The 11,896-nt window shown below is 42.3% G+C and overlaps 2 protein-coding genes across 11 annotated transcripts in view; one reads left to right on the top strand and one right to left on the bottom strand.

The window, feature by feature from the left end:
• Window positions 1-627: 627 nt before the first annotated feature.
• Window positions 628-10,557, bottom strand: NABP1 (nucleic acid binding protein 1). The gene is made up of 6 exons (XM_005306817.5): window positions 10,355-10,557; window positions 9,770-9,908; window positions 6,102-6,173; window positions 4,315-4,390; window positions 3,976-4,042; window positions 628-2,179 (listed from the first exon to the last, which is right to left on the bottom strand). The coding sequence occupies exons 1-6, from the start codon at window positions 10,443-10,445 to the stop codon at window positions 1,986-1,988; spliced, it is 639 nt and encodes a 212-aa protein (XP_005306874.1). The 5' UTR covers window positions 10,446-10,557; the 3' UTR covers window positions 628-1,985.
• Window positions 10,558-11,045: 488 nt separating this feature from the next.
• The window catches only part of LOC135974373 (uncharacterized), a 56,906-nt gene continuing 56,055 nt past the window's right edge, over window positions 11,046-11,896 (top strand). For 4 of the 10 annotated variants that reach the window (XR_010591618.1, XR_010591622.1, XR_010591621.1 and 1 more), the window contains exon 1: window positions 11,046-11,184. The gene's annotated coding sequence lies outside the window, so the exon portion shown is untranslated. Of the gene's footprint in view, window positions 11,189-11,896 lie in introns of all 10 variants that reach the window. The other 6 variants (XR_010591615.1, XR_010591620.1, XR_010591619.1 and 3 more) reach the window with 3 other exon arrangements.

Below are 11,896 nucleotides of genomic sequence, written 5' to 3'. Positions count from 1 at the left end.
ATTTTTAAAACAGAAGTGGAATGGAAAAGTGAAGAGAACTTCTATTTGTAGGTGGCACACCACCTCCACTTCCAACTTAAAACATTCCTCAAAGGTCACTTGGTGTTTTGTCGTTTCAGAAGGTCTGTACAGTCTGGACAACAGCATCCACTGATCACTGATTAGATTTTATTTAGTGTCTCAGAGTTTTGTCAATTTCAACCAGAAAGTATGAGCAATGACTATTTTACCAATGCACACATATCTGCATAGCTCTTTGCTGTATCTGAGGTAAATAGCCTTCAGATTCGGGGGCACAAAGATCTTTCTAAATGACGTCAAGACATTTTTAAAAGCTCATGTTTCTAAGCAAGCAGTGAATCTTTATACACCAGGGTTACTGACAAAGGAAAGACCATTTCTGCTGTCACAAGCTCTGAAACTGGGCCATTTCAGAACACTGACATTCAACTATGACAAAACAGAAAGACGGTGGGTAAAATGACTTGTAAACACCAAGAATAGCTGAAAGCAGACTCGATAACTCAATGAATTGGAATGACTTCACAGTGACAACTTCTACTTCAAAAGAGGCTTCTCTGTCGTGAAATCTCTAAGGCTTGACCAAAAGAAATGTATGTCTGTCAACATGGTTAGTGCAACTTTTATTTAAGAAGTCAGCTTCAAGAATAGAGTCTAACAAATAAAGAGGGAATCCAGTGTCATCTTACAGCTTCTGAACGGTTTCCAAACCTGATCCAAAGCGCAGACATTGAATCAGTTTACACTGGGGATAATTTGTTGCTATGTGATCTAGTACCAAGAATCTTGTAGTTGGGATGAAAACTGCACCTGTTTTGTTTAGAGGTGGTGGTGATGTCAAAAGTTCATACAGAGATAATTCAATGTTATATAAAAGGGAAGAAAAATACTTGTTTTGAAAAATAAATGAACACCTTATGGCATTGGAAGTCCTGCTGTATGGTAGCCTAGTACTTTTGTACACCAGTCAGTATATCGTTGAATCTAAGAAGTATTTTGTTTGAACATAAACAAGTGTTAAAAATAGGCATTCAAAAGTCCAGGTGATGGTAATCTTGCTGAAGAGTTAGATGTATAGCATTAAATATGTGAACAGCAGAATCCTTGGCACCTTGTTCTCTATTGGTGACTTTGGCGATCCCACAATTTGGGAAAAGCACAAAGTTATTTTTCATCAAGACTGAAGCCACAAGGACAGTAAGAAATGCCCTTTGTAATTTAGAACTTTCCTTCCTATTATTTACCTCGTGTGCCAAATGGTTGCAGCTTTCCGTGAGGACTGTTTGGCATATTAGGGATGACTTTCTTCTTTAAAGAGATATTGTAGCAGGAGAAATAATTTACACTTTTTGGCAACAAAAGCTAAGCCATTCCTGTTCAGTCACTCAACATCTCTTTACTGTAGCCAATTGAAATCTCTTGGAGTTACCCATCCTTTGATTTAAGCGGCGCTACTAGCTGCTGACATTGACCAATTTTGGTGCACTTATTGCTGTAGCAGGTCATTTCAGTTTTAAACAGGAGACCTAACTGTTTAGGGCATCTCAGCCCCTCAGTACAGTCACACAATTCCCATTAGCCCTCACGGAAGTCACATATATGAACTATGGGACACGACATACCCCTTAAGGCTATATGGCTGACCAGAAGAAACGGAACAACAAAAAAACAACCCACCCCAAATTAATATCCAACTAAAATTTGCTCCCATTTTTTAAAAATTCACCCCAATTGAATTCACACTTTTACCCGGGCTCTCAAATACCCACCCCCCTAATTTCTGAGATGTAAGCAGCTTCCCCACACTTTCTTGAAGAAAATCAAGTCATTTCGCTCCATAGACCATAAAGAAAAAAACACTAATAAAGGACAAACTTTTTCACAGTTAACCATAAATAAAAGTGCATTCAGTGTTCAAGTCGGGTGTATCGTTTGAGCAAGTCGTACAACCGCATTTGGCACAGTCATCTTTTAAAGGCTCTGCGTGGGTCCCTCCCGTTATTTACTGCTGTTAGAAGGGGCTGAATATTATTAGATGCTGGGATCGGTGGATTTACAGGTCCTCGTCCATTGGCTCTCCCAGTACCTGCATAGGAGTGGGCATGATTGTAGGCCAATGGGAATCCACTGGATTCAGGTCCCGTTTGCAAACCATTTCCTAAAAAGACAGTAAAATGTTATCACAAGTTCCACACTTTGACATCACTGCTCTTCTGTGCAAACAGCCTTCGCATTCTGCATGGCTACTACATAACGAAGTAACACTGCGCTTTAAGATGGGGAGCAAAGTCAGGAGACCTCAGAACTCCAAATCACAGCCAGTTTTTTCCAAGAGTAGCTCCACAGCAATGACTGAAGCAAGAAGGCCGCAGGCCATTCGTGCTGCTATGATGTGGCATTGCATTCTCGGAGGGAGGGACGGAGGGAAATAACACCAGTCTGACAGGCAAAGTTGGATTCTGATGCTTCCACTCACATGCACTCACCTATAGCTGACACATACCAGATAGTCCACAGCAGCAAGGACAGAAAAGCCAGAGAGGAAAGAGAAGAAGGAAAACAGCCAGTATAGGATGCATCACGCCCTGCCCCACCAAACACAAACACAAACACACAGCAGTCTGTGAATCTGCTGTAGGGAGTGACAGCTGGTACCATGCTTGGGACAAAACACATGAAGGCTGAGAAGGCAAAAACAGTATGGAGAGTGGGGGAGGAGAGGAGGGGGAGGGAATTAAAGATTGCACAGAAGCAGGAAGAAGGATAATGAGGATCAAAGAAGGAAGCAGGTCTCAAAAGATAAGCGTGAATGCAATGGAATCAGAACAGTCCACCACCCAAAATGACTGGGTCACGAGTAGGTGGCTAACCAGCAATTAGGCTGACAGAAGACTTGCCCCACCCTGGTATTAAGGCAACAAAAAAAATTGGCTTCAGAGTACCACCCTTATTTGCTCAGCAGAAGTTTTTTTATATTTGAAGGAGCAGAAAGGATGCAAAGAAGTGAAATGGGAGAAGTGAAAATCTATTCCCAAAGAGGAAACTGACCGACACTGAGAAACGTCACTGGTTTTGTCAATTGTATCAGTCTGAGCTCAGACAATTTGTTGCCAGCAACAACTCTTGGATACACAACACTAGGTTTTGATTATCGTATGCATCCATTATGCAACCCCAGGACAAAGGTGTGAGTGAACTTTACACGCACTCCGAAACCTCTGAACCATTTTCTTATTGAAACATAATTGCTTTCAGTACAGTGTTGCCACAAAACTATACTTACACACTAATCTTCCTATTGCATAAGAGTTCAGGTCTCTACCATCCTTCCATTTAGGAAGTAACCCGCCAGGAAACGTGAGACTATTTGGAGTCGGCACTTAAGGCCAGAAGGGACCACCAGATTATCTCGTCTGACCTCCTGCATATCCCACGCCACCAACCCCGCCCAGCATCCACATACTGAACCCAACTGAAAATTCACTGTGGAGCAGCCCAAGATTAGGACTAATTACCTCTGGTTAAGTATTAAATGCAACACTAAAACCATGTCTGGTTTAGGTCTGCCCCTTTCGTTCAATAAGCAGCAGTGGGTTGAAAGCCGAGAGTGGAATTTTCAGAAGTACCTACATGACTTAGGAGCACGAGTCACATTAACAAAGTCAGTGTGAAGTGTGCTCTTACGTGACTTAGGCACCTGCGAAAAGTCCTGCCTGAATAATTACTAGTAGTGCCAATCCTGAACACATTTATGATGGAAATATTGGTTTGAATAAAGTTACTTATGTGCAAAAGTGCTTGCAGGATTTGGCCCTAGCTCAATGCCAGAACTCCACATTTGCCCCTAGAAGGTAAAAACCCCTACATTTCTCAACACTGAAAAAACAATAATGAATCTAAGAGTTTAAAGTGTTTCTCATCCTTTCACTTCCACAAAATAAAACAAAAACTTACCCACTGGCCCGAAAGTATAAGTACCCAAATTACTTGATGAAGAACTATTATTCTGTTCACCCTGTGCCTTCAGAGAAATATAAAGAGAAAAAATATGGGTCAGACACAGAAACTTCTTTGTGTTACAGAGAGGAATTGAATTTGTTGCACATGTTTTTGTACCGGCTACACAGGAGATCCCCTCATCACTCTCCTACAGTTATTTACCACATCATTGCCATTCTTCTATATGCTTCCTTGAGCACCATTTTAAAAGCCAGAAATCTTACCACCTCCTAGCCTGAAGTACTCAGATCAAAGACTATTTTATGCAAGAGAACCCCAGGAAGTTTAACATACCAGCTTGTTGTGCTGCCCAAGGTGGTCTGAGTTGGGCTCACTGAAGTTTGGCACTTCCGAGTATACCATACAAAACCTGAAAAGAAAACAATAGTGTGAGGAGAGCAACAGAACAGTTTTTCATAAGGAGTTAGGAGAGAATTCTTCAGTATTTCCAAAGGGAATGGACACTTTGTACTTTCACACTACTAAGACGTCAGTAAACCAGGCTCCAATCCAACAAAGGGAGCCCCTCCACAGCACAAGTGACCAGCATGGCTCTTTGATTCTTTTGAAGGATCGGGGCCCAAGATGTAAAGTTTCCTTGCTCAGGCTATTTCAGTCAAGCAATCAGAACACCTGGTATGCCTGCCTAGCATCCTATTAACATTAAAGGAGAGTTCAAGAACCTCAGGGGGATACTAAAACTCATATAATCCTTTTCCAAATAGTGACACCGAGTGAGCAAATAGACCTATTGACTACTGCATGTAAATTGGGGGGGAGGGGAGAGGAAGAGGAGAGACTGGGATCATAAAACTTTGTAAGGTAAAATTGCTGTCCCTTAAACCGGCAGCTGGTCCAGACCCCTGCTGTGGGCCAGAATTTAAAAAAGTCAAGATAAAGGATTTCACCTTAATCCAACCCTTTTATAGAGCAACCCCATTCAAAAGTTGTACAGAGAAGCCGAATCATTTGGCCTGAAAGGAAATCTCCAGTGTATTCCTTTGCGTCACACCTAGCTGGATTTTGTTATTCTTGAACCATCCAGTAGATGGGGTGTCAAATCCTCAAACCCCTAAGGTTTTGGGGGTACGGGCTGTCTTTGTATTCAGTATTTGTACAGCACCTAGCATAACGGGGCCCTGAACTATGACTTGGGCTCTGAGATGTTTTGATAATACAAGGAAACCCTCTCGAGTGGGGACATTTCAGAATTATTCGTCTAATTAGAAAGAAATAGGTACTTCATCAAGTATTTTTCTGGCTACATCTTAAGCTTGTCACTTGCATTTGTTCTTGTTAAATAAGGAATAGCTGATCTCTTGCTTCTTTACAGCATCCTTTAACAGTCTGAAAGAGTGATGTCTCGAATTCTCTTCACCTTTCTTTATCATCACGTTGCTCATCTGAGCTCTCGCCAATTTGACACAGGACTTAAAATTAGGCCCCAAAATAAACAGATTATTCAAAGTGAGGCCTAAGCGAGCAGAGCAGAATAATCGCCTGGCTCATTTTACACACTATAGTCCTATCATTACGACCCACAGGACAGCTAGGAGGGAGGCTGAGAGGATGATCCCTTTAGCACAACAGGGTGGAACTCATTATCACCGCAGTGCGTGTAAGCTCACATTGCAGCTGCCTGTACTGTACCTAGCCTGTGGATAAATAGAGAATTCCAAGTTTTCAATGCTGCAAGTCCTTGAACACGAGTATGTGCTAACTCAAGAAGAGAGGTTTTATACCAGGAACTTGTCTGTTCTGTAAAACTGTAGGTAGATTGTACCTACAGAGAATGGTAGCCCAAGTCCAGTAGATACCCCACTTACAAGCATACTCCAGTGAAACAGGCCCACAGCCTACTGCTCTTTGCCACAAACAGCCATATAACCACTGACAGTAGCAAGCAACCTACTGGCCTCTGTTGGAGCGAAGACTGATAACAGCAATAAATCTCCATTTTGCTTCTTTTTTTCCATTAAATCCTCCTGATAAGACCCACACTAGTTTACACTTCCCATGACCCACTGTCAAGGACAATGCTTGACCAAGTACAACAGACGCGTACAAAGCATGATACTTACTCCCCAATTTTCTGTAGCTCGCCTCCTCTTCCTGTGTAAAGCGTCAGGCATCCTTTCCACAGAGACGCATACCTAGCCAAAAGAGTACCAATAACGTGTAAAGCGCCAGAAAAGGATAAGCAGAATATTCTCTGCTAACCAATAGGGAACATTAACATTGAAAGAGATTTTGAAGAACTAAACCTGTCTAGTGGATGTTCTGTACCAGCAGAAAGAGAGTGGCTAGAATTCCCAGACTAAAATTCTCAGATTCCCTAAGATTATTTTACTCTAGAAGTTTCTAGTTACTAATGTATTTTCTGCTTCTACAAACAGCTGTTGGATGCCCTATTAATTTGTTTGGGTCTTCAAAAGAGGCTAACAGCCACATCAGACTAGCATCAAGTCTGTCACAGCTATACCACTTCGGACAGGCCTTTCTGCTAGCCAAGTGCCATCCTTCCTGTCAGGCAGAAGGCAGATACACTTTTTCCAGGACCACTGTCCTGACATACACAGTGTTACTTATGCAGAATACCAGAGTGTTAATTCTGCAAGAGGGGAACCAGAGTGGATTTGCCTCTGTTTCATTGTAGAAAACAAGACACAATGAATGTGTTAGACAACATTCAACGGGTCAAGAAGAAAAACCAACTGCTTAATTTTTAGGAGAAGAGCAGTTATCAGATATAGTAGGTAGCAGCAAAATATACATTTACCCTTGAGATTCAAGTGATATGCAGAAATAAAATGCAATCATTTTCAGTATGTAGAAATACATGCTTGGAGATAGCAGGAGGTTACCTTAGTCCAACTTGGCCGTTTATAGTAGCATTTGATTTCGGGGACTGAAATTAAGTGATGTAGAAATAAAGACAAGCAGCTCAGTTGTACTGAATGTACATGATAGAAAAGTTACAAGGTTTGCAAAAGAGAGGCACAAATAAACAGAGGAAGAACTCGAACAAAAGAGGACGGATGGACTTCTCGCTAAAACACTAGACTGGGACCGGTTCCATCCCCAGCCGTGCCATAGACATCCTTTGTGACTGTGGCCAAGTCACTTAATCTTGCTGTGCTTTTACCTCCCCAGTCTCAGCCATGGGACATTGTAGTACAAATATAATAAAATAGAAAAATATCACTTCCTTCTGTATTCAGCACACAAAATGAAATCTCAATTTAAAAATGTAAGCGCTCTATTCCCTCAAACATAGTATTCAACCATCTCTAAATAAGGTGCAATAGCAGTGGCCTTGCACTTAACATGTCGCCTTTTGCTTGGAACAAGATTCCTTTTATGCTGAATTTAATGGCTGGGCAGGTTTGTCTCATAACATGAAGGGAAAGAAGTGCTAAGCTAAAGGGATATCAATCTCATATATACAATATACAGGAGAAAAACCCAAGACACTGAAGGATAACAACTTCACGGAATTTCCAACACCATAGGTTTTTTTCCATTAACACAAGTTTTCATTTTCAGTTCATAAAATGAGAGAGGTTGGCCATAAAACACCAATCTGAACATAGAAACTTAAGTGTTTAGAATTCTGAAATATTAGCTGCTACCTCATCCTGCCCATGAACAACTAACAATAGGGAACACATGGGATAATATCTGTTAATGCAGTGGAATCTCTCTAGACTTGGAATTCAGCATAGAAAGAAACGGCAGTTTTTGTACACAGAAATAGTGCCTAGCTAAGGATAACTATTTTTAACAGTGACCAGACTGAAGAAATCAGATTACCCCATATATGTGAAATTTACATACACTGCAACAGCAATGTCACTCCAATTAATCCTGAGTTAAGTACAGAAGTGGAAACTATGCTGGGACACAGAAGACCGTTCTCAGTGCAGCTTGTACACCAGTATAAAGTGAAAGAGGATACGTTGTAAAATAAGGGCCAAATCTTTGCACCTGCCATTCAAATCTATTGTCTTCCATGAATGTGCATTGGTGCAAATGAGGACATAATTTGGTCCTAAATAAGTAAAATTGATGCTATTTCATGGCTTTTTATCTTGCAATACAGGTTCTTGTTTTTCCATAGTATGGACCACATCAATACAGATTATCTTGTGAGCCATCTGTCATCCCATTCACTCCCCCAGAGAACACTGTGGCAACTATAATAAATTATTTACAAAGAAATGGATATTAACAGTTACAACCAACACGAATAACTTGGTTTTATATAGTATAGGCAGAAGATTTTTGAGGCGGTCTACGTAAAGTTTAGCAAAGATAACTGTAATCTTCAAGGATTCTGAAAACACATTGGACATCAACTCTCAAAATTTTAAACAGATGTCATTTGACGCCTAAACTAATAATGAAGATTTACTTCTGACTTTTCTATAAAGTAAATCTGAACAAGTATAACTGCAGAAATTCTGATGGGGATATTCATTTGTTTTCATCCCCAACACAGGAATTACTTGAAAAAAATCAATCACTATGCCACTAACAGTGACTCCATTGTAGAAACATTCTCAATTTTTATAACTATTGAGTAAAGGAGTTTATGTGTTTTTAAACAATCCCTGAAAATTTTAAACCAAAATACTTGTGTGTGTTGGGCTGCCAAATGAGAGTAAGAAAGTGAAATTGACTAAAAAGAGAAATGAAAGTGACTAGTTTCTTGGATTGTATAAGAGAAGTGGAGAATAAGAGGTTAAAAGTAGTTTTAAACTGTTTCAGTTTTATAATTTAGTGTCAGTGGGAGCATAATGTAAAACTTGAAAATATATAACCCGGCAGTGCCTAGGGTGACCAGACAGCAAATGTGAAAAATCGGGACGGGGGGGGGGCGGGGGCGGTAATAGGAGACTATATAAGAAAAAGACCCAAAAATCAGGACTGTCCCTGGGACATTTGGTCACCCTAGCAGTGCCCCATTATATTGTAGACATTACACATGAACAAAATACTGTATTTTATAACACTAATATATATATTTTTTTTACTAACTTCTACTCCCAGTTTTCCTGTCATTTCCATAAAATCCACTGTGAAGCAGACTACTTTCTCAGTGTTGCTTAAAGATAATTATCTCCTCCATTCTCTATGAGCACAATGCTACAGAAGAAAAGTGTTAAAATAAGAACATGGTTTTGATTTCACTCTTTGAATCCCTATCCTGAATGTACAGATCAAGACAACTTTGTCATCGCCCCAAAACAGAAGTGAAACTTAAAAAAAGCACAGTAAAGCTCTTAAACACCAGATTCCCATCTGAACAGCATCTAGTGAAATACAGACACGTTACTGAGATGCAGACAGAGTGGTCTACAAATCCCATCAATGCGTGTGATAGGTTTGAGCGTTGGGGGGAGGGGAGGCAAGGAGAGATCCGGAAGTTTTAATTTGATGATAGATCACAGGCTGCTGCCAGTGCGTCAAGGAAGCAGTCCAAAAAAGGCAAGCGTGTCATGTTGCTTCTTTCACAGAGGAAGCCAAAGGCTATTTAGAATTCAAACCCTTTTCTTTAGTAACAGAGAAGATTTTTCCACATTCATTACAGTTCCAAAGTAAAGACACTGATCCTTCAGATCTTATCCACCCCACTGTCAAGTACAGAAATGGTTAACAACAAGATCATTGAGCAACCAGTTATTTAAATAGCCAACAGCAAGGCGAGGCTGAGCTAAGCCGTATCCTGTCCCTACCCCATACATACCCTTTGGTCAATCGAATAATGTCCCCTGGCTGTATGAGACTTCCGATTTCATCCCACACTGAAATTGTGATGCTGCCAGTTTTGTCTGCTACTTTACACGATCTCACCTCATGTCCATCTTTGGTTTTGGTAACTCGTCCTGTATGGGGAATTTAAAATAAAAAATAAAACTTACAAACTGGAAGAATTCGTGCTGTCTGAAAATGGAAAAAAAAAAGTTTAGCTGTTTTGGAGAGTTATTCCCCAAGTGTAATGGACCCTTTATACTAATAAGATCAAGAGGCAAGATCATTAAAACAACATAAACAGAAACAATCTCCAGCACAGGATAAATGGAGTTAAATTAATTTCATGATGGAATTCTCTCCCTTGCCTAGTTGCCTGAATGAGAGATCTTATTTTAAAATAAGATCGGAACAAGGGAGTAAAGGAGGCTTCCGCACTGCATGGGAGCAGATCTTGCTCCCCCTGAAAGTGTGACCACGTGTCGGGAATCAGCCCAGCACAAACGTACTCTCTCCTACCCTAGGAGAGAGAGGAAACGGCGGAGGAGGGAAGAGACATGGTTCCGAGGGACCCACTTACCGATTTCCAGCACAATAAAGACGACATTTAAGTTTTTCAGTCCGGGTTTTATGTCTTTTATAAAGTGGTACGTGTCGTTTGCCATGCTCATGCTGCTGCTCAGGAAGAGGACACAGATGCTGGGGCAGACTGAGCAGGACAAAGCATCCCTCAGGAGAGGAAGGGAGTCAGGGTGACCAGCCCAGGGTTGGGGTGTGTGTGTACACTTGGGGGGCAGCTATCAACCCAAATTAACAGACAGCAGGAGCACTCGGAGGAGCCTTTTACAGCTCGAAGGGGAAGGCGATGGGATGAGGCTGGGCACTGTGATTTTCAAGCACGGAGACTGATCAGCTGCAGCTGCTGCCCCCACTGGTGAAAGCCAGGGGCAGCCCTGGCTTCTCGCCCCCTTCTCACTGCACCGAGCCCCAGCACTCTCCCCGCCTGCTATTATGTTACAACAGCTCGGCAGTCGGCAAGTGCTCCCCAGTCCCCTGCGTGCCAACCAGCTCGTCCCGCTCAGGAGGGCACCCTCCGTCCACAGCACACGCCCCTCCCAGCCTTCAGCTGCAACGCAAATGAAGCATGTGCGCTACTGCGCCTGCCCTTTTATAGCCAGGCGGGCGGGCCCATCTCCCTCATCCCGCGGGGGCCGAACAAAGGGAAACGGGGATGGGGGCAGGACAGAGCCAATCACACGGAGCCTTAGCCTAATTCGAGCCGTCTGCTCGGGGCTACAGCGGTCGCGGCTCCCGCGACCCTCTCTCCGGGACACATGCATTGAGGAAGCGGGGGAAGTGTGTGGAATGGAAGCGGCCGTGGAACGCGGAGCCATCAGAATGGAACTCAGTGTGAGTAAGTGCTCCGTGCGAGTTGCTGATTGGCTGGGCTGGGTTCTTTTGTCCTCTGACCTGGAACGTTCGTATTTTACTGCGTCTCTCCCTCGCCCCTTTGGAGTGGATTCCAGCCTATTCCGCCCAGAGGACAGTTGAGACAACAGAGGCATCCTGTGTCTCTCGCTCCTTCGGGAGGGGTCACAAGCCGGGGGTCTGCCCCTAGTATTTTACAGACACACACACGCTAGCCTGTGCTGGCTGAGCCCCATGGACGTGACTGGCAGAAAGGAGGGGGGAGGGAGTGAGGAAATGATCGATTTGTTTCCATCTTTTTAAAAAAATGCTTTCACCACAACCAAAGATGGAGCAGCAGCATTTAGCAAAGTGACTGCTGCAAATGTTCCTACTTTTAATTCTGAAGAATAATCCACATTGAGTAAACAAAAAGTATAGCACAAGATCAGCTGGTGTCATTTCCACAGTGGAGAAGGGAGTGCAAGAGTGTCCGGGGTTATTATTTTAGTAGGAGACTTGGCACAGTCTTGTTAATTGCAAAGGTAAATATTTACTTGTCAGGCATATTTTGATGAGCTGCAGAGGTAAATCATCTATGCTAAAGCCAATCCAAAGAGGGTGTGAACACTACTGGAAACAGGAAAATCACCTTAACTCTGTTTACACAAGACCCTGTGTTGTATTCCATGACAATCTGGACCTCAGTCCTATG

This window comes from Chrysemys picta, chromosome 11, assembly GCF_011386835.1.
Source record: "Chrysemys picta bellii isolate R12L10 chromosome 11, ASM1138683v2, whole genome shotgun sequence".
Classification (NCBI taxonomy): domain Eukaryota; kingdom Metazoa; phylum Chordata; order Testudines; family Emydidae; genus Chrysemys; species Chrysemys picta.
This window is presented reverse-complemented; position numbering and strand designations above follow the sequence as displayed.